Raw genomic sequence first — 21,277 nt, 5'->3', positions numbered from 1 at the left:
GGTGGGACAGTGAGGTGATGAGAGAAACACAGGAGGGAGAATGTCAGGCGGTGCCAGGGCTTGTTCGAGGTTGGTGTTGATGAATTTACAGTGATACCAACTTGTTCTCAGTGCCGGTGCAGGGAGGATGGATACTGAGCTTCATCCGGATGAGTGCAACGACTAGGCATTAGCAAGGGAGTATGCAGTAAAGGTTGCCTGCCTGGCCGTCTAAGCAGGAGGATGGAGGGACGGGGAAAGAAAGAAACTGCTGAGCTGGGAGAAAGTTGAAAGGCAAGAGGACTGAAAGTCTTAGCAGAATAGCCAAGGTAGAATGAGGAGAGTGGTGTTCAAAGGGTGGTGTGCTTGAATTTGTACTTTGAGGTCGAAAAGCCACAGGTGATGAAGTGGTCTACGGTGTGACTGTAGGGGTGGGTGGCTGTGGTGGAAAGGAGGAGGTGACCGCTGGAGATGAGGAAGTTAAGGAACGGAGAAGCCCAGCTGCGTTCTTCAAACATAATTGATGACAAACACTTTTTAAAAAATATTTATTTATTTATTTTTGGCTGCGTTGGGTCTTCGTTGCTGCTCACGGGCTTTCTCTAGTTGCGGCAAGCGGGGGCTACTCTTCGTTGCGGTGTGCGGGCTTCTCGTTGCGGTGGCTTCTCTTGTTGCGGAGCACGAGTTCTAGGCGCACGGGCTTCAGTAGTTGTGGCACATGGGCTCAGTAGTTGTGGCTCACAGGCTCTAGAGCGCAGGCTCAGTAGTTGTGGCGCATGGGCTTAGTTGCTCCGCGGCATGTGGTATCTTCCTGGACCAGGGCTCGAACCCGTGTCCCCTGCATTGGCAGGCAGATGCTTAACCACTGCGCCACCAGGGAAGCCCAGTGACAAACACTTTTGAGTGGAATACTATAGTATGTGACCACATTATGAGAAATAATGGCCTGGCTGAACCCTCTGACAAATTTGTCAGAACAAATTTGAAGGTATGACCAGGACTACTTTTTCATGCTTTTAGAGAAGCTCTTTTTAGCAATAGGACCATGTATACTAATAGAATCAACATTAGTGGAAGCCATGTAGATTAATGCCACCTCTTACTGTAGAATGTATTGCCTCATTTCACACAAACAACAAATGGAATGGAATATTAAGGTACATTGGGATCTTTTACATCCACACTTCCTGTACTTCAAAGTAAATTTTCTCCATATCAAAATAATTTCTCTGAAATATGTAACAAATCTTATTTTCAGGAGAAAGCTTGAGGTCTGCTGCATGTGTGATAGCATCTAATTTGTTGGGATAATGAGAGGAGAGTCCCCCAAATGAATGTTCTCTTCATACAGACTCTGTGATCCTTAAATGACAAGGTTTCATGTCCACTGCATGCTTCTGACGCCTTCCCTCAACTCCCACTTCACATTTCCACTGCCTCTTCCACTGATGTTAATTCACAGTAATGATGGGCATTCTGGTTTAAAAGCCATAGCCCTTTGTACACCTGAAAATAACATAATGTCATATGTCTATTACACCTCAATTAAAAAAATCCATATTCCCAAATTGTGCCCAGAAAGAATGTAACACAAGCTTGTCTTCATACTGGAATGTTTTTTCCTCTTATTGCATCTTTTTCTTTCAGTATAGCTGGATATTTCCCTAAATTTCTTCTTGGCAACGTGTTTGGTGCATTCGCAAAGTTATGTATAAGAAAGTGCCCTAGGAACATGTAGTCTCATCATCCTATTCTCAATTTTATGTGCTTGTGAATTTTATAATTGGAATTTCTTAGAATTTTGAGAGAAAGGTTGTAAACATGGTATATGTTCTTAGTTGATTATTTTCAAAATCACCTATGCTTTGGAAACATTTTCTCAAATTATACGTGAATTGACGGCTATCTTTTGAGCCACATTACTTTACAGATCTGTGTCATACTTGCAGAAAGGAATAGGAGATGTACCAGTATACGCTATTGCCTCTCTCAGAAGTATCCACAATGTAAATACTTTGGACTTTTTCCTGCTTACTTATGGAAATTGCCAATTTTATATCTAGATTTCCTTGACTCTGTTTGATAGGCTAAGACACTTGCTAAGTTAACTAGAAAGAAATACGTGTCAATCAGTTGTTCTCAAACTTGTGCGTGCATCAGAATCCTCTGGAGGACTCACTGAAATCCAGATTGCTGGACCCCAGCTCTAGAGCTGCTGATTTAATAGGTCTGGGGTGGAGCCTGCAAATTTGCATTTCCAGCAGGTTTCCAGGTGATGCTGATGCTACTGGTCTGGGGAGCACAGCGTGACAAGGACAGGTGTAAATAATGTATGTGTTCTTAATGACCTGTCGCTGGGGCTGGGGCTTTTCACAGACAGGTGGATGGCTTGAAGCAGAGAATTGCTGGGAAATCGATCCCTACGGAGAAGTTTGCTGTGAGGAAGGCTCGACGTTACTCTCCCTCGTTGCCCGCACCCGTGAAGCTCGTCTTGCCTGCCCTGGTATCTGCCTTTATTTTATTTACTGTTTGCATCCTAGAAATAAATTGTCTATTCACAGTGGCAGGGAGAACATCTAACTTTTGTTGTGAAGTTTGCTCAATTAAAAAACATTGTGTTTGTAAGGTGAACATTTATAAATAAATTATTAATGAATAATAAAAAGTATAGCAGATGTTTTTTGACTGATTGGTATGTTCTAGGAATTTTGATAAAGGCTATTTATAAAATATATCATTTAATTCTTATAGTAACTCTATGAGGGGAGTTTCTCTTTGTAGCCTCATTTGACAAGTAAGGAAATTCAGGCAGAGACAGGGTGAGTTGACTTAATCGAAATTGAGTTGAATTATAATGCAAGCCACATGTGTAACTGTACCTTTTCTAGTACCCACGTTAAAAATCAAAAGGTAAAAAATTGAAAAATAAAAGGACACATGATAATCATTTTAAGAGTATTGGTTTAACCCAGTTTATGCAACATTTTGTCATTTGAGCATGTAATCTCTAAAAACTTATGCATGAGATTTCTCATTCTTTCATATTGTACTCATCCATTGAAATCTGGTGTGTGTTCTATGCTTAGTTTGAACTAAGTTTGAACCAGTCTCATTGCTCCAGAGCCATAAGTGGCTGGTGGCTGCTGTGCTCTAGCCCAGCGCTAGAGCTCACATTCTTGATCGGCATGCCATTTAGGCTAGACTTTGTGAAAAGCATAATTTCAACTTAAATTGTCTTAATGAAGACTTTTTTTAAAGTACTGAATATATCACATTATGATGACTCTTTGGGGCTTTAGTTTTGCGTAGGTAGTCACATAGCACAGGAGAGCTGTTTAGTGCAAGCTGACACCTGCTATCCTCCTTTGGGGGTTCATGATTTTCTTTTTTTGATTCCAGAGTTTATTCAGTTATCCCCCTTTAACAGTTATGTAGTTTCCAGTTTTTACTACTACAAACAAGCTACAATTAATATTCTTTCATATCTCTCTTTTTGTACATGGGCATAAAATTGTCTTGGAGAGATGTCTAGAAATGGAATTCTGAGTTGAAGGGCATATGCATTTAATACTTTGACATTGACAGTTTGCCCTCCAGAAAGGCTGTACCAATTTAAATTCCTACCAACAGTGTTTTACTGTTTAAATGTGCAGTTGAGCATCTTTTCACATGCTTGTTCATTTTTATTTCTTGTTTTGTGAATTGTTGTTCGTATACTTCTCTATTTTCATCGGTTTTTTATAATTTTATTATTGATATAGAAGCTCTTTAAATATTCTGTGAGAAAGAAAACTGCAGCCCCTCACAGGCATCAGTTGGGAGCTAGCCTGCACCTAGTACCTTGACTGAGGTTTTCCCAACTTAGTCTCGGAGAACACCACCCTCAGACTGGGTTGTTCTGTGCCTGTGATGGAATGAGATAAAAATATGACCACTCTGGGGACTTCCCTGGTGGCGCAGTCGTTAAGAATCTGCCTGCCGATGCAGAGGCACGGGTTCGAGCCCTGTTCCGGGAAGATCCCACATGCTGTGGAGCAACTAAGCCCGTGCACCACAACTACTGAAGCCCGCAGGCCTAGAGCCCGTGAGCCAGAACTACTGAAGCCCGTGCGCCTAGAGCCTGTGCTCCACAACAAGAGAAGCCACCGCACTGAGAAGCCCGCACACCGCAATGAAGAGTAGCCCCCGCTCGCCACAACTAGAGAAAGCCTGCCCGCAGCAGCGAAGACCCAATGCAGCCATAAATAAATAAATGCATATATAAATAGATAAATTTAATAAAAAAATATATGATCACTCTGTAATCATATCTGAGCTGATGATGTATAGCTTGCTCTGATTACTAAGGGTCTTAAGGAAGGTTAACTCAGAGCACTTATTTCTCCACGGCTAAGGGTGTAGAATTGGCTTGAATTTGTGGTGACTAGGAATTTTACCAAAATCCTGTATGTCATAAAATGGCAAGGTCAGGTATGAGCATTCCTTCTTCTGACAAAATATTCCTTCGATAAAAGCAAAATTTAAAAACATCATCATCAGTTAAAATAAATGTTCGGTTAGTTATTGAATTGAACTCTTACTCTATTAGCAATAAGAAGCTAGATGTAAAACAAAAGGTAGTGTTGTTATCTTAGTTTTCAGTACCATAATGTAAAGATGACTGCTGCCACTCCAATGTATTTTCCTCATTTCTACTGCTTCCCTGTAAGAGGCTGTTCAAACAATATCTCTATAATATTTTAACATTCATTTATTTCCAAGAAGATTCTAATTACCCTGGTTATTTCATACCTTTCAAAATATGAACTGCACTACCAGGAAGATTAGAAAAATATTTTCAAGCAAGAGCACATTTGCTTTTGGTCCAAAAAAAAAAAATTCTCATCTGTTTGCCTATTAAGTATAATTTACAATGAGAAATCATTAGTTTACATTTTTAGGGGCTGTCATTCTGCCGTATGGCCTTTAAATGAATGCATTTTCTGCATATTGGATTGCATTACCGGACTGTCACATGTTTTTAATGGTATAAAAGAACCTGAGCCAGGTAAAATATTTCCTATGTTCATTTTCAGTGATGTCCTTGGAGACATTTTATATAAACAATTGGCAGATATTGAAAAATGTTTCCCTTTACTTAAGAGTAACAGCAAAAATCTATATTAAATAGAATTGTTCATAGTATCATTTTAAAATATTATATGTATTTCTGTATCTGTAATCCATTATCTTCCAAAAGGATTGGATACCAGTAGGTGCTTAGTAAATACTTGTTAAATGAACGAGTAAATTAATTTTTCAGTAAAAACACAATATACTATATATATATATATATATATATATATAGAATACTTCACAGTATAAAAGGCAAAAAGCATTAAATAAAGTGAGAAAAGTGGAAATTTAATCACTAAATTCCAAATGAGGAAAGCTAAGGAAAATGATCTCTAAATGTCTTGAGATCACTAGCAACTGAGGCAAAACACACATATGTAGTTTTGTTGTTGTAAAGAACATTGAATAACCTCACATAATTGCGAATGGTTTCTCATTTTTCCTCGTTAGGAAATGATGTATGTTTGGAATGGTTTTCCACTATTGAGCAGAAGAAAAGATCTTTCTGAAAGTCTGTTGGTGACTGTTGAAAAGGCTGAGGCAGATCTACAAAGTGAAAGTAAGTATGAAACGTAAGAGCCTGGAAATCTTTACCGTTGCCCCTCTCCCGTCCTTTCCCAGTGCACACATGCCCGCGTTAATCTGTGTGCAGGATGAGGACACAAGAGCTTGAGCCGTGGTGTCTGGGCGATTGCAATCAAGATGGAGAAAAGATACCTGATACAACATGGATGAGCCTTGGGGACATTAGGCTCAGTGAAAGAAGCCAGCTGCAAAAGAAAACCGAGTGAGAGAGATAATTTACATAAAATATGGAGGATAGATCAGTCTGTAAAGACAGAAAGCTGATGAGTGGTTGCCTAGGGGTGGAGAACTGGGGGTGTGTGAAAGCTAAAGGTTATGGCATTTGTTTTTGGGGTGATGAAAATATTTTAAAATTGATTCTGGTGATAGTTCACACCTCTGTAATATACTTACAGCCAGTGAACTGCATACTTTAAAGGGGTGAATTGTATGTTATGGGAGTTTTATCTTAAGGCTGTTACAAAATAAAAAGATGAAGAAGAGAGTTGAGTTTTAGAGCGGCTCAAGGGAAACGTATACTGGTTTAGTTGGTTGTGATTCTTCCCGTGCCTCATTTTTGCTCTCTAATGACTACTGTGTTTTTACAGACACAGAGAATTGTTTGTTTTCAAGTTGAAATCTTGTCACAATTTGATTTTCTTACTCATTACTTGGGTTGTACTGGAGGTCCCTTTCCAGTGTACTGGAAGCTCTATTTACTGGAAGCAGCTGGCATAGTAGGAGGAAAAGCAGCTGGTCTGGTCTTATAGTTCCAATCCTGCAGCTGTGAGGCTCTGGGAAGCATACCTCATCCCATACCCAGGAGGGCCTCCGATTTCTTTTAAAATGGGTGTGGTGTTGGACCGGATGATACCCAGGGTTTTCTTGCTCTGACATTTTCTAGTTCTCTGTCATAAATAGAGGCTTTAACTTTTGCTAAACAATACCATAAGTGATAGCTTTTGTTGTATTCCTTATCAACACCCAAATCATTTAGGTATTATTCCAAGATAATGGTCTTATCCTCTGGAATGTTCTAATCACAGAAGTAAAGCAAAAATTGCTGGGAGGATAAACATTGTAAAGGGCATAAAAATTCAAGAATAGCCAGGAAAAATTCTAACAGGTAACTAATTTTTCTTAGCTGGAAGAAAATGGGCACCGAAGGAGTACCAGCTCCATATGCAGTATACTCCCCACGTGGGTGATGAAATGATTGACTGACTCCAGGGATGAGCACCTCATTTGGATTATTTATTTATTTAATTTTTTTGGTAGTATAATTGCTTTACAATGTTGTGTCAGTTTCTGCTGCTCTACAGCAAAGTGAATCAGCTATACATATACATATATCCCCTCTTTTTTGGTTTTCCTTCCCATTTTGGTTACCACAGAGCACTGGGTAGAGTTCCCTGTGCTACACAGTGGATCATTTTTTACTTCAACCACAGTATGGGGCTGAAATGTTTAATGACATTTCTCTTTACAATTACTTTTAAAAAATTAAACACGTAATTACATTTGATAGATGTGTTACCGAGTCCAAGCTCACTCTGCTCGCCACACGACAGGCCAATGAATCAGAGACGAGGTGCTGAGGCAAGGAATATGACTTTATTCGGAAAGCCGGCAGACCGAGAAGATGGCAGACTAGTGTCTCTGAAAAACCATCTTATGGGGGTCTGGATGCCAGTTTCTTTTATAGAATCAGAGAGGGAGAGGTGGTGAGGAAGTCAAGTAAAAGGGCCACCAGTTTTGCAAAACTCCTGGAATGACCAGCCTGGGGATGTGTTAGTTTCTTTTTTCTTGCAGCCAGTCACAGGTGGGCAGGGTTCCCTGAGGCAGGCCATTATGTATGATTATAATAACAAAAGCAACGAAAAGCAAAGGTTAAAGTCAAAGAAATAGATCCAATGGGGAGTCCGTTTTAGCTCTTCCCTGTTACACATGTAGGTGAAAAAAGTCACCCATGTTTTTCCTGCTATGCACAATTAATTTAGAATTTCTGTGTATACCATCCTAGCTTTATTTTTTTTTTAATTAATTTATTTTATTTTTGGCCGCATTGGGTCTTCGTTGCTGCGCTCAGTTTTTCTCTAGTTACGGTGGTAGATTCTTAACCACTATGCCGCTAGGGAAGCCCCATCCTAGCTTTCTTTTTATAGTTACAATCATAGTGTACCTGGACATACTCTAGCCTAGTTTTTTTCATTTATTATATCGTCAACTTTTTTTTCCCATTGAGATATAATTGACATATAACACTATATTAATTTCAGGTGTACAGCATAATGATTTGATATTTGTATACATTGTAAAATGATCACCACAGTAAGTCTAGTTAATATCTGTCACCGTACATCGTTACAAAATTTTTTTTCTTGTCTTCAGCACTTTTAAGATCTACTCTCTCAGCAACTTTCAAATATGCAATACAGTATTAACTACAGTCACCATGCTGTATACTACATCTCCATGACTTAACTTATTTTATAACTGGGAGTTTGTACCTTTTGACCTCTTCATATATTTCACCCACCCCTCAACCCCTCGCCCGTGGCAACCAATCTGTTACCTGTATCTATGAGGTTTTTTCCTTTTTTTTTTGGATTTCACATAGAAGTGAGATCATATGGTGTTTGTCTTTCTCTGTCTGACTTTTGTTCACTTAGCATAATATCCTCAAGGTCCTTCCTGTTGTTGCAAATGGCAAAATTTGATTCTTTCTTATGGCCGAATGTTCTATTATATATATATAACACATTTTCTTTATCCATTCATCCATTGATGGACACTTAGGTTGTTTCCATGCTTGGCTGTTGTAATAATGCTGCAGTGAACACGAGCGTGTATATATCTTTTCAAGTTAGTATTTGTTTTTCAGATAAATATGCAGAAGTGGGATTGCTGGATCATATGGTAGTTTATCGTAAATGTTTTAACTGTTGCTAAGTAACCCTTATAATAATTTCAAAAGCTTCATGGCATTCCATGGAGATAATATATCATAATTTAATCAACTCTTTCAGAATTGTTGGGCATTTAGGCTGCCTTCCATATTTAAAATAATTGTAGCTTTAGATTCCCACCAATAAGGAGAAGAAATAGAAAAGAATGAAAGCTGAATCAGTGGGCTTATCTGCTAACAAGCTCAAGGTTTCAGGCTGGATAGATAAAGAATGAAATGGAACTAAGAGCAATGCTGTTCTGAGGCCACAGACCACCGCCCTCCCCACCTCCCCATTAGCCTTCTTGCAAATACAAGCAGGTGATCACAGGGATACCAGGTGAGTGGAATATTCTACTCCACTCTTGAAAAACAGTAGTACGAAAAGCTCATCTGTTGATGAAGGGCGAGTATGTCACCTTCCCATATTAAAGGCACCATTTTAAATAACAGAATGATGGTTTCCTTTCCCTTCTTTTTCCTTCCCCTTTTACAGAAAAGTTATAATACTTCAGCTCATTTTGATCTGGAGGTTAGGTAGAGTAGCCAAAATATTGAGGTATTCATCTTCATGGACTGATAATTCCCTTTGATTTCTGGGTACCAGGGAAACAAGTGGATGAGAAGGCTCAAGAAACTGGGACCCAAAGGAGGAACTCAAAGTTTGTACTATTTAACAAAGAACCAAAACAACGTATGTATAAGTACAGACTATATGGACATTTCAGACTTTCTTTGTCTGTGTCCTAGATGTTCCATCACTAACATTTTCTGCATAGTTTCTACTAATATAGAATTATGATAAGCCTCCTTACATTTTTTACAATTCTTTAAAATTCTTAATTGTAGAAAAATGCACATAATATAAAATTTACCATATTAACCATTTTTTAAACTGTATGGTACAGTAGTGCTAAGTATATTCACTTGGTTGTGCAACCAGTTTTGAGAACTTTTTCATACCCATTAAACAATAACTCCCCATTTCCCCCTCCCCACAGCTGTGGGCAATCACCATTCTACTTTTTGTAACTATGAATTTGACTATTCTAGAGACTTCGTGTAAGTGGAATCACACAGCATTTTTCTTTTTGTGGCTGCCTTATTTCCCTTATCCTAATGTCCTCCAGGTACATCCATGTTGTAGCACATGTCCGAATTGCCTTCCTTTTTAAGGCTGCACAATATTCCCTTGGATGTTTATACCACAGTTTGTTTATCTATTCATCCATCAATGCATATTTGGTTGCTTCCACTTTTGACAACTGTGAATAATAAATACTTCTATGAATATGGGTATGCAAATATTGTTTTGAGACCCTGCTTTCAGTTCCTTTAGATATAGGCCCTAAAGTGCAATTGCTGGATCATACAGCATTTCTATTTTTAATTTTTTGAGGAATTGTCATCCTCTTTTCTCTAGTGCCTGCACCATTGTACATTCCTACCAACAATGCACAGGGTTTCAATTTCTCTACATCCTTGCCAATGCTTGTAATTTTCTATTTTTTTAAAAATTTGTTTTGTTTGTTGGTTGGTTGGTTGGTAATAGCCATCCTAATGGGTGTGAGGTGATTTTATTTTTACTCTTTTTAATATGGAATAATTTCAAAAAGGAAAAATACTTACTTTGATTTGAGTGGAAACTCAACATAGAGCCCCATCATTTTGAAATGTAATTTAGATGAAACTCCATAAATGTTTACTTCAAAAAATGAGATTTCACAAAATGTACTTCAGTAAACTGTATTTGGGCTTTTGAACAAATTTACTAGTGTTTATTTTTGTTGAATCAATTTGGCCACTCTTCATTAATTTGTTCCTTTGAACACTCTTAGATTTTCCATACTAGGTATAGCATTGTGACAGGCAGAGAAAGCATTGTTCCTGTCATTAAGGGAATTATCTGTGATTAAACCCCACATATTCACAAATCAGATGGAAAAATGAATATGTTTTAAAATAAGTGGGTATGTGAAAACTGGGAGGTAAAGAAAAACCTCTTTTTATTAAGTGAAAACATTTGTAGGGTATTTTTCCCCCAGAAAAGCAGGCTAGCTTGCTTCTTCTGTTTTACTACAAAGATAAGGATTTTGGTGCAGTAGAATAAATTCTGTTGTTTGAATGTCTATCCCTTGTAGTATAGACTATTACGTACCACCAGGGAGTAAGGGCTTCGTATACAGTCGTACCTCAGTTCCTGCGTGGAATCGGTTCCAGGACCCACCGTGGATACCAAAATCCCTGGATGCTCAGGTTCCATAGTCCACCCTCTGTATCTGCAGTTTCCGCATCTGTGGATTCCATCAACCGTGGGTCCTAAATGTAGCTCTAATCTGGTTGGTTGAATTTGCGGATGTGAAGCCCTCGGATACAGAGCACCCACACTGTTAAGAAGTCCTGAGGGACTGTTGAGTTTTCCTCTATTTAAGCAGGCTCTTCACCCTTTCCCTCTAAATTTATTTTGCCCCTACATTGGTGGGGGAAAAAAATAAAGGAGTAATATTTGTATCAGACTACGCATGTAAAATGCAATAGAGGTTTAGAAAATCAGGCTGTTGTCTCCATCCATTCCTTTCTCTTTTAATGACATATTGAGATGATAGACTTTGAGAGATATTTAAGCAGGACTGGTGGGGGAGAAGAGCTCAGACAGACAGACACTTTGTACAAACTTGTCTTTGTATGTCTTCCTGCTGGGTAAAAAAAAACCAAACAAACAAAAAACTGGTTTCTTTTCTGAACATCACTTTTGCTAGATGTTGCACATGAAATTTATGATGATCTCTTCTAGGTCCACGGTTTTACGCAAGATGATTACCTGATTCTATACCCCTACCCCCTTAGGATCTTTTAGTAATTAAGCTCTTATCCTTCAGAGTGAGGGAAAAAATCCACAATTGGAGAATGGAGTGAAGTGGTAAAGCTGAGGTGACTTCAGCCTCCACTAAACACCTCCTTCCCCCCACCCACCCTCGCCACATACACATTATTAGGAAATGAATGTATTTTGGCTTTTCATTCCTTTGTTAAGTGTCTCTAAAGTAAAAGATGGTAGAGGATATAATTGGTGTTCTCCTCTGACGATGCCACAGTTATGAAGGCTGGTCAGAGATACAAAAGGAGGAATACTGTTTAAAGACAGAAAAGAACTTGGTAGTGTGCCTGGAGTCAGTATTTGCTATTAATTCCAATAGTGCTTCACTCGAAATCTGACTAAATTCCACATGTAGCCAGAAGTTGATTCAGCAGTTCTACTTTAACTATTTGTTATAACTAATTTGCTTGGTGAACTTATGTAGCAAGCATAGTAAGAGTTACATAAAAGGGAAAGTGTTACTTTATGGCTCTTCACCTCTAAATCCATTTTCACATTTTTCCTTTGGTGCATATCAACTAGCTTCTGAAAAGTTCAATGTACGTATTTTGTAGCTTGGGCTTCAGATTGCCTTTTCCCTAAGCCTACCCTCTGTTTTAAGTCCAGCAGATCTTTTGTGATGCAAGTGTGCTTTGGCAGCATTACTGTGTAATTTTCTTGGGGTGTAAAATGGAAACCGTGTGTTGAAATGTTCATCCATGAACTCTCCCATGAGTCTCCCATGAGGTTGATAGTCATGACAAAGCCTTCACATTTTAAGGGAAAATAATCATCTGACAGGTAGTGGTCTGAGGAAATAATGGTTTTACTTTCTAAGGTTTTTGGAGGAACATGGTATTTTTGAATCCATTTTCCATATCCCTAAGTCATGATCTAAATAAAAGTTGTGTGTTTTAATGGTACTTCAACTTTCCATGGTGTTCCTCAGCAAAATTGTCCTTCACTGAGCACCAAAACGGTGAGATAAGACAAACCGTCATAAAATGTGACATAGAACTCAATAGAATGCACAAAAGTGATACTAAAACTTAGCATCCAGTATGGACCATAAGGGTTTGGTTCTAGGCCTGGAAAGATATTACTTCTTGAATGGATATTTCAATGAGTATCCATGATTAGAAGCATGAATAGATTTTTTTGAGGCAGAGGGGGAATGGATTTTAATAGGGAAGGTAATGTGGCATTGACATTTGTGATTTTCTTAGTGAATAACCTATCAGATCTTGGAAGTGAGAGGTGAATATCAGCCATTTTCAGCACCTAGAAGTAAAGTGACCTCCTCTGAGTTGGTTAAGTAGCATCCTTAACCTCCCATAGACAAGCAGTTTACTGATTAAAACACCAGCATGTGTTAATGGTGATTTCTGACGTTTATACTGAAAGCAAGAGTATTTCAGTATGAGGGACTCTTAGAGCCTCATTAGTTTGGTTTACTGCCCCTTCCCACCTGTGTTGTCACAGCGTGAAATGTATAAATTATCGGTCTGTCTTGGAGTGATTTGTTAGCTGCACTTAACTTGCAAAAAAAAAAAAAAACACCCCAAATTCAAAAGTGATAGATGTGAAATGGCAACCTTTGTCAGATAGACGTCACACATGATACGGTTCCTTCTGTTAATATATGTTAGCCTTGGGCTGTAGAAGGTAACGAGTCATTTTCAAAAGGAAAAAAGTCCTGAAAGAAAATCTTCCTCATTATCCTCACGCAGTTAGAAGTTTGTGGGGATTTTAGGAGCCTTGCACACCTCAGAACCATTTTGTCTAATTTTACGACATAATTTCTTCCCCAAAAGCACATAACCTGGGAGAACTGATAAGTTGTAAACATAATGATCTGGAGAGGGTGTGCTCCTTCCTGAATTTTTAATGGGGAGAAGGCCATCTGCTTCTCCATATGGAAGCATTACCCTCTTCTACACGAAGCCAGCACAGCTAGGGACCAGAACCACAGGAAGAGGCAGCGTGCGACCTCCTCACCGCTTTACCTTTCACAGAACTAATAAAGCTCTTGCTTTATTTACAGTTCAAACTTCCTATAATTATACGTAAGGTCACATAACTCAGAGTATGAGCACCCCAAAAAAATTTTAAGTGGCTAGAGTGAGCCCCTTAATAAAATGGTGTATTAATGCAGTTAGTATTCTTTTCATTTGAAATATTTTCATTGTATTTTATTTAGTGAGGCATAACAAATGCTAAACATATTCTCCTTATTTTTAAATGGTCCCTCTGAAACCTAAGAGCTGTTAGTGCTACCTCTTAAATAGGATTTTTGCAAGTATTTTTCTTTCCGTGTGTGAATTGTATGTTTGTTTTGCTTTAAGACTCCAGCGACTACTCTGTAGATGATGAATGCTTAGTGAAGTTGCTGAAAGGATGCTGCCTGAAGAACTTACAGCGGCCTTTGCAAGCGGAATTGTGTTTCAATCACGTTGTCCAAAGGTAAAAGCGGACAATGAAACCAACTTGAGTGCAAATTGTGGTTTCTGGGGAATTGCTGTGAGAAAGTGATGCTTTTATCTCCCGTTGCTAACCTTTTACTTGGTGTTACCAGAAAGAGAATCCAGTAATGTTTTCTTTATTCTTTGAGAAAAAAATTATAACCTAAGTGGAACGTGGCGTTATGCCTTTCTACCTGGTGTTCAGAGGTGACTTACAAAAGCTGAATTTACAGCCAGGCTGACATGTGTCTGTCTGAATTCTGGCAGCAATGTACAGAACATCTGATACTTTTTTGATTCATGCATTTGTCTGTCATTCATTTATTCCAGAGATATTTGAGTACCCACTATGTACCAGAGAATGTGATCCTGAATCCTAGGGATTCAAAGTTGAGTAGAAAGACTCGCCATCATTGTAATGATAATGTGACAGGAAAGAACGACTGTGATGAATACTAACACTGCTTCTCTTTTGGCAAGGGGTACTTTTCTGTAGATGAATGAGTTTTAACCCCCCAAGAGCATTGATCATGATGTCCTTCTCTTTCACTAATTAGAGAGTTGAGTCAAGGTTCTGATGCCTGACCCTCTTCTCTACATCTGGAGTCACAAATGCAATTACAGGGGCCAGACAAGTAACCTTACTGAACGATGGCAGGAATAGGGATTAGTGGGCACTGCAGATTAGGGAGATAGTGTATTCTCTTTAAAGAATGCAGCCACTCCTGAGCTCTAATTGATTATTGCTCTGGACAGTGTGGGCCCAGTAGCAATAATCCCTACAATTTTTTTTTTTTTTTTTTTTGGCTGCGTTGGGTCTTTGGAGGCTTTCTCTAGTTGCAGCGAGTGGGGGCTACTCTTCGTGGCGGTCCACGAGCTTCTCACTGTGGTGGCTTCTCTTGTTGCAGAGCACAGGCTCTAGGTGTGAGGGCTTCAGTAGTTGTAGCGTGTGGGCTCAGTAGTTGTGACACACGGGCTTAGTTGCTCCGCGGCATATGGGATCTTCCCAGACCAGGGATCGAACCTGTGTCCCCTGCATTGGCAGGCGGATTCTTAATGACTGTGCCACCAGGGAAGTCCCTACAATTTTTCATTGAAAGCCTGGAATCTGAATTTTGTATAACATCTCCAGATTTTTAAATCTTGGCTCAATTTTTTGGAAACCATTGTGTAAGCCAAATAGATCACAGCCATAGACTGCCGGTTGACGTTTTTTGTTCCATATCGTATGCCTTTCCATCCATAGCTACTGATCTGCCTCTTTCTGACTATATATTACGAGAATGTAGGAGGACCGGTGTCCTTCTAAGAAGCTGAAAGAGACAATATCTATTTCCCAAATAAGTAATATACAGGCTTTAGTAAACATGTTAAAGAAGTATCCGTTGCGTTCTCTTTTATTGGTGTTTTTATTAGGATCAAAAGGATGACCCATTTGTTGTATTTTTTGAATCTCATAGTGAATTGCTTGCCGGTGTATTTTATACTTTTGGATTGTGAGTTCACCTTCAGTGGGGTTTTATCTTGAGGCTCCTATGAGGCTAGGATTGAGGAATAGTCTCTCTCTAAAGTGATTTTGCTTTTATTTCTGCCAGATGCCCAAGAGGCTTTTCCAGGCCAGGGCCACCTTCATGTTAATTTCATTGCTTAGAAGTTCTTGGATCATTTGGGCCACATAAATTTGAATTGCAGATTCATGTGAGGGCAGGCCTATTGGTTATTCATTTCCTAAGGGATGTGTTTTTTTCCACCCCCCCTCACCTAGACCTCAGGCCAAGGAGCCAACTGCCCCTGTCTTCCTCCTATGCTGCAAGTGGGTTTTTCTCATCTGCCCTTTCTCTGGTGGAGCAGAGCCCCAGCTTTATGTAGAGTCTCAGCCCAGGCTCTACATACTATGTGGACCCAAGGCCTCCCCTCCTGTGTGGACATTGAGACACAAAGCCCTGGCTGATTCAGACTGAAACAGACCTAGGGGTGCTTTGGCATCATGCACACACTTAGAGTTCTGGTTTTGTTTTGCTTTCAGTTTGAGAGTTTTCCTTATGTCCTTGTGAGCTGAGCTCTGCATTTTAAAGGGTGTTGCTCTTATTTTTTTGAGTGCTTCTAGATGTTTTGTAGTCAGAGAATTTTCATAATACTGCTGAAAACCGAAGTGTTGACCACTTCTTTCTTGACATTTTGAAGCATTATAAGACAGCAGTGCAAAGAGAGTTGAACCTCAGTGAGAAATAAGTGGCATCATTTTCTGAGTGGAGTCATTTCCTGAACACATTGATGTTCAGGAGAGATGATCTTATCCTTTCTAGGGTTAATCTTTGAAGATCTGTATGCGTTTGTATACCTGAAGGTCAGTAACCAATCCTCAGTGCTGGATTTATATTAAGGAATAAAATAAAAGAGTAATATGAGGAATTCCCTGGCGGTCCAGTGGTTAGGACTCCGTGCTTCCACTGCAGGGGGCACGGGTTCAATCCCTGGCTGGGGAACTAAGATCCTGCATGCCAGAGCTTGGCCAAAAAAAAAAGAAAGAACAAAAAGAGTAATATATTAAAAGCATACTATTTATTGCCATGGTTTATTAGGTTCTTTAACTGTATAATGACAGCTTTTCTCTGATAATAGTCTTAGTGCTGTAGCTGTTTTCTTAAGAATGGGGAAAAATACATATATGTTGGAAAAGAATGATATGTTCCTTGTTCTGTTAAGACTTAATTGCTTTTCATTTGCTCTTTTAGTGAAAAGCTACTGAAGTATGACCACTACCTAGTGCCATTTACTCTGTTTGAGTTGGCATTTTTGTATAAAAACCAAGGGGAAATTGACAAGGCCATAAAAGTCCTAGAAACTGCAAGGTAAGTGATAACGGCAGCTTCTCTTTGATTGCTGTGGAGTCAGAATGTCAATACAATTTTAACAACAGCAGTAACTTGATACACTTAAAATGAACACATTAATGAAAAATTAGTCACAATTTTACACTTGCTAATTTATGCTTAGTTTCTGCCTGTGGCTTTTGCTGGAATTGTGCTGTTTCCAACACTTTTTTTTTTTTTTTTTTGCGGTACACGTGCCTCTCACTGTTGCGGCCTCTCCCGTTGCGGAGCACAGGCTCAGCGGCCATGGCTCATGGGCCCAGCCGCTCTGCGGCGTGTGGGATCTTCCCGGACTGGAGCACGAACCCACATCCCCTGCATTGGCAGGCGGACTCTCGACCACTGCGCCACCAGGGAAGCCCTCCAATCCTCTTAATGCCTGACCCTGTGGCTGTTTACAAATGTTGTGATTTTGGGGACCTACATGACAGATTTCTGGCCTATTCTCTTCTGTATCAGGGGTCAGCAAACTTTTTCTGTAAAGGGCCAGTTAGTAAGTATTTTTGGCTTTACAGTATAAGGTCTCCATTGCAACTACTCAATTGTATTAAAAGCAGCCATAGAAGACAATATGTAAATAAATGGGTGTGCCCAGATTTGGCCATAATTTTGGTCATAGTTTGCCGATCCTTGGTGTGTTCTACCATCTCTCTCATTTCCTTAAAGAGCCATTGATTTGAAGAAGCCCTTTGAATCTTCTCCTCTTTCTTCTTTCTGACTACTGTGGCAGTTTCAAAGCACTTTATCAATTCTGCTGTCCAGTGGCTCTCAGACCTCCTGTGATCATGGCTCACTTACTGGGGGCACAAACCCTGTGGTCTGCTTGCTTTGAACACTACTTGCCATGGAGAAAGAATGCCATGATCGCTGTAGACCATAAATAGCTTGCTGATCCACTAGTTTGTTCATTTACTCAAATTCAGCAGAGCATTCACTGAGTACCTATTATGTGCTAAACACTAGAAAAGGTTCTAGATAGACAACTGTGCATAAACAGGCAATGTTTCTACCTTCTAAGTTGAGGGGCATTGGTAAATAAACAAATAAGAAGAGTAGCAATGGTATGTGCTTTGCTGAGATTTACGATATGATACAGGGTACTCGAGTGCTACTTGAGATTGAGTTGATTCTGGAAGGTTTCCTTGAGGGGGTATGTAGTTGAGATTAGCATAATTAAAGCCAGTCCTGAGAAGACCAGTCACCAGAGGACCGTGTGGGGAGCATTCTTGGCTGGGGGGTGGAGCGGGGAGGGTGTTGAGCCAGGAGGTTGATAATGCTTCTTGATTGAAATGGGGAATACTTAGAAGATAAGGATTGAGGAGAGAGAGAGAGAAAAAAAAAACTTACTCCTGTTTGGACTGTGATATTTTGAGGTGCCTATAGGTATTCATGTGGAGATGGTGAATTGGCAGTCATATATACCAGCATGGAGTTCAGTGTAAAGGTCAAGGCCAAATGTAGATATTTCAAAGTCACCAGAACAGAGACAGTGATATTTAAAGCTGTGGTGCTTGATGAGGTCATTTGGGGAAAGTTATACAGCTAGAGAAGGAGATCCAGCATAGCCCTGGGATATGCCATCATTTTAGAGATTAAACAAGAAGATTAAGAAGTGGCCAGTGAGTTAGGAGGACATCCGGGAAAGCCAAGTGAACAAAATGTTTCAAAAGAAGAGAGTGGTCAGTTGTGAAGATGGCTGCCAAGAGGTCAATCAAGGTGAGACCAGAGAACTGGCTGCTGAACTTGGCAGCATGATCATCGGTGACTTTGACAAGCAAGGTGAGAAAGTGGAGTTTGCTACTCCAGGCAACTCCTTCAGGATATTTGGCTGTGAATAAAGCATAGTAATGGGGCAGAAGCTTTGGAGGCACAGTGGAGCCAAGAGAGGTTTCATTATCTTTTTTTTTTTTAAAGCCAAGGATATGAGAGAAAGTCACTTTTAAAGTTAATTTGTTGAGAGTGAGTATGACTCTTATGTCAACTGACATTCGTGTATCTTCAAATCTATTGAAAATTTTTAGTCCCATTGGAAAATCTGGGACTAAAAATACGGTTTCTAAGTATTCATATCATTTGGACATATTTGGTGTTATCTAAGCAATGCACAATAAGACAACTTTATAACAATGAAAATAAAAGACTAGTAATTCACTATGAAAAAGCAAGACCAGCAGTGATCAAAAGTCACCACTAACTCAAGACAGTCCCAGTGATGTCAACATAAACAGACGTCCCATAATTTCAAGACTGTTGATTATCTGTAGTTTTCTTTGTGCAGTAGGAGCTTTGCAAAGCTTCCAAAGTTAATTAGGGAAATACTCAATTACGTCCTTTGGTAAACTCTAGTAAGGTGTTGGCTTAGCTTATGAATAATAACCCTCATTATGAATAATAACCCTGATTATCAAGGTTACCAGTAAGTAACCCTTAGACCTGTATAAAGTAAAGGGCTATAGAAAGGAATGAATGCCACTGCAAAGAAAGTACAGCTCTCCCATGGGCCACGGTGGTGTGTGAAAGCAGAGCCCAAGGTCCAAAGCATTCCATTTTGCTGATTCGGAACAATTCTAGCAAAGAGAAGTCAACATGGATGATCTAAGTGAAGTTTTTAAATAATCTGTGGATTTCTAATGCCCCTCCTGACATTGCCACATAATAATTATTGATCAAACCATTGATATTTGCCCATCAGAATTGCAGTAAGTAATTTTGGTGTCACCGAGTAATCCTGCTATCTTTGTTGTAATTGTCGTTTTGTGCGAGTTTCTATATCTATATCTAAATCTATATATATATAAAAATTTGTGTGTGTGTGTGTGTGGTGGGGGTGAAGGATTATGTTCACCTTGTTTTTACAGGCTGCCAGAAGTTTCCAGTTTAGAAAAGGAGGTCAACTCTTTAAAAATAGTTCACAAAATTTGTTAAGCCCTCCATGTAACCTTCTTGCTGTTTGTGAATGGTTTGGTAATTACATATAAACCTTGCTAGTCGAAGCATGCTTTTTAGACCACCACCAGGAAGCTTCTAGAAATACAGAATATTGCAGTCCTCATCTCCTCCCAGAACCAGAATCTGCATTTTAACAAAATCCACTGTTATGCATATTAACGTTTGAAAGCAAATAAGGAATGAAGATGAGAGGAGGGGAGGAGGGTGGTGGTGCCCTGGTGTATAAACGAATTTTGACATTACAATATTATTGTTATTTATCTTTAGAAATAACTACAAAGATTACTCACTGGAGTCCAGACTACACTTCAGAATTCAGGCAGCTCTTCACCTCTGGAAAAAACCGTCCTCAGATTGATCAGAACATGAAGGATGGAATTTTCTTTCAATTAGTACCGGCATCTGCTATAGATTAGACCTTGTATTAAAGTGGAAAAATGATCTTGTAAATGTGAGACAAAAAACTAATTTTACTGTCAATATTTTCTATCATCTGTGTGGTTTACTATTGGTCTACATAAATGGGTTTTTTTTCCTATGGAATGATGTTCAATAATATCTAGAAAACTCTTATATTCTGCATCTCCAAAAAGAATTTCATATCCGATTTGAATTGGAGAGTGAAAAGTCTTTTAAAGGACTCACAGGTACAGTAAAGTATAATTAGATTATTTATTTTTTTAATGTGGAAATGAATATTGTGTAAGTAGCAAATGGCTTACAACCTAAGCATTTTTAGCATGTCGGTCAGTTAAACTTCAGAGATATTTTGTTGCCTAGCATTTAAGTTTCAGAGGGGAAATAAGAATCACCTACATTCAAAATAGCTCAATAACTTTCCGAAAACTCCTGAAAAAGAGGCAATGGTGTGAACCGGACAGGTAATGTAGGTAATAGGTTGAAAGACCTGTATCTAGAAAAGGTGATGAAATGTTATTGTTTCTTATTCTTCATGTAAGTTACAGGTGGTGACAGTTTTGAGAGACTATCCTGTGTTGTGTTTTGTTGTTTTTTTTTTTGCGGTACGCGGGCCTCTCACTGTTGTGGCCTCTCCTGTTGCGGAGCACAGGCTCCGGAGGCACAGGCTCAGCGGCCATGGCTCACGGGCCCAGCCGCTCCGCGGCATGTGGGATCTTCCCACACCGGGGCACAAACCCACATCCCCTGCATCGGCAGGCGGACTCTCAACTACTGTGCCACCAGGGAAGCCCTATCCTGTTTTTGAACGTACTTAAGTCTGTTATTATTATAACAAAATTCAAAAAAATTCCATGTATCTAAAGGGAAAAAAAGTTATATTTTAGAAAATTTCCTTAATCTTAACAATGAGCACCTAAAATATATACGTTGACTATTTTTCTTATAAAGTTCCTGCTGCTTTCAATGATATGTAAAATAATAATTTTTACACTTGTAATGTTGGTGTGTAAGGTCTAATCTGCTCATTTCTCTAGCACTGTGATGGTTCCTTGTAAATATCTGGACTGTACTTAGTCCTTTAATTTGCAAACACAATCAGGGCATGGAGTGG

General features: G+C 39.2%; 1 protein-coding gene across 4 annotated transcripts in view; it reads left to right on the top strand.

Moving 5' to 3' along the window:
• Positions 1-20,228, top strand: part of TTC39B (tetratricopeptide repeat domain 39B) — a 133,860-nt gene extending 113,632 nt beyond the window's left edge. For 3 of the 4 annotated variants that reach the window (XM_060155091.1, XM_060155090.1, XM_060155094.1), the window contains 6 exons: positions 2,356-2,482; positions 5,545-5,653; positions 9,213-9,299; positions 13,808-13,925; positions 16,660-16,776; positions 20,014-20,228. In XM_060155091.1, the coding sequence (XP_060011074.1) occupies positions 2,356-2,482; positions 5,545-5,653; positions 9,213-9,299; positions 13,808-13,925; positions 16,660-16,776; positions 20,014-20,104 (649 nt within the window). In that variant the 3' untranslated portion in view covers positions 20,105-20,228. The remainder of the gene's footprint in view (positions 1-2,355; positions 2,483-5,544; positions 5,654-9,212; positions 9,300-13,807; positions 13,926-16,659; positions 16,777-20,013) is intronic. The other variant, XM_060155093.1, reaches the window with a different exon arrangement.
• Positions 20,229-21,277: the final 1,049 nt, after the last annotated feature.

Source organism: Lagenorhynchus albirostris, chromosome 7 (genome assembly GCF_949774975.1).
Source record: "Lagenorhynchus albirostris chromosome 7, mLagAlb1.1, whole genome shotgun sequence".
Lineage (NCBI taxonomy): Eukaryota > Metazoa > Chordata > Mammalia > Artiodactyla > Delphinidae > Lagenorhynchus > Lagenorhynchus albirostris.
This window is presented reverse-complemented; position numbering and strand designations above follow the sequence as displayed.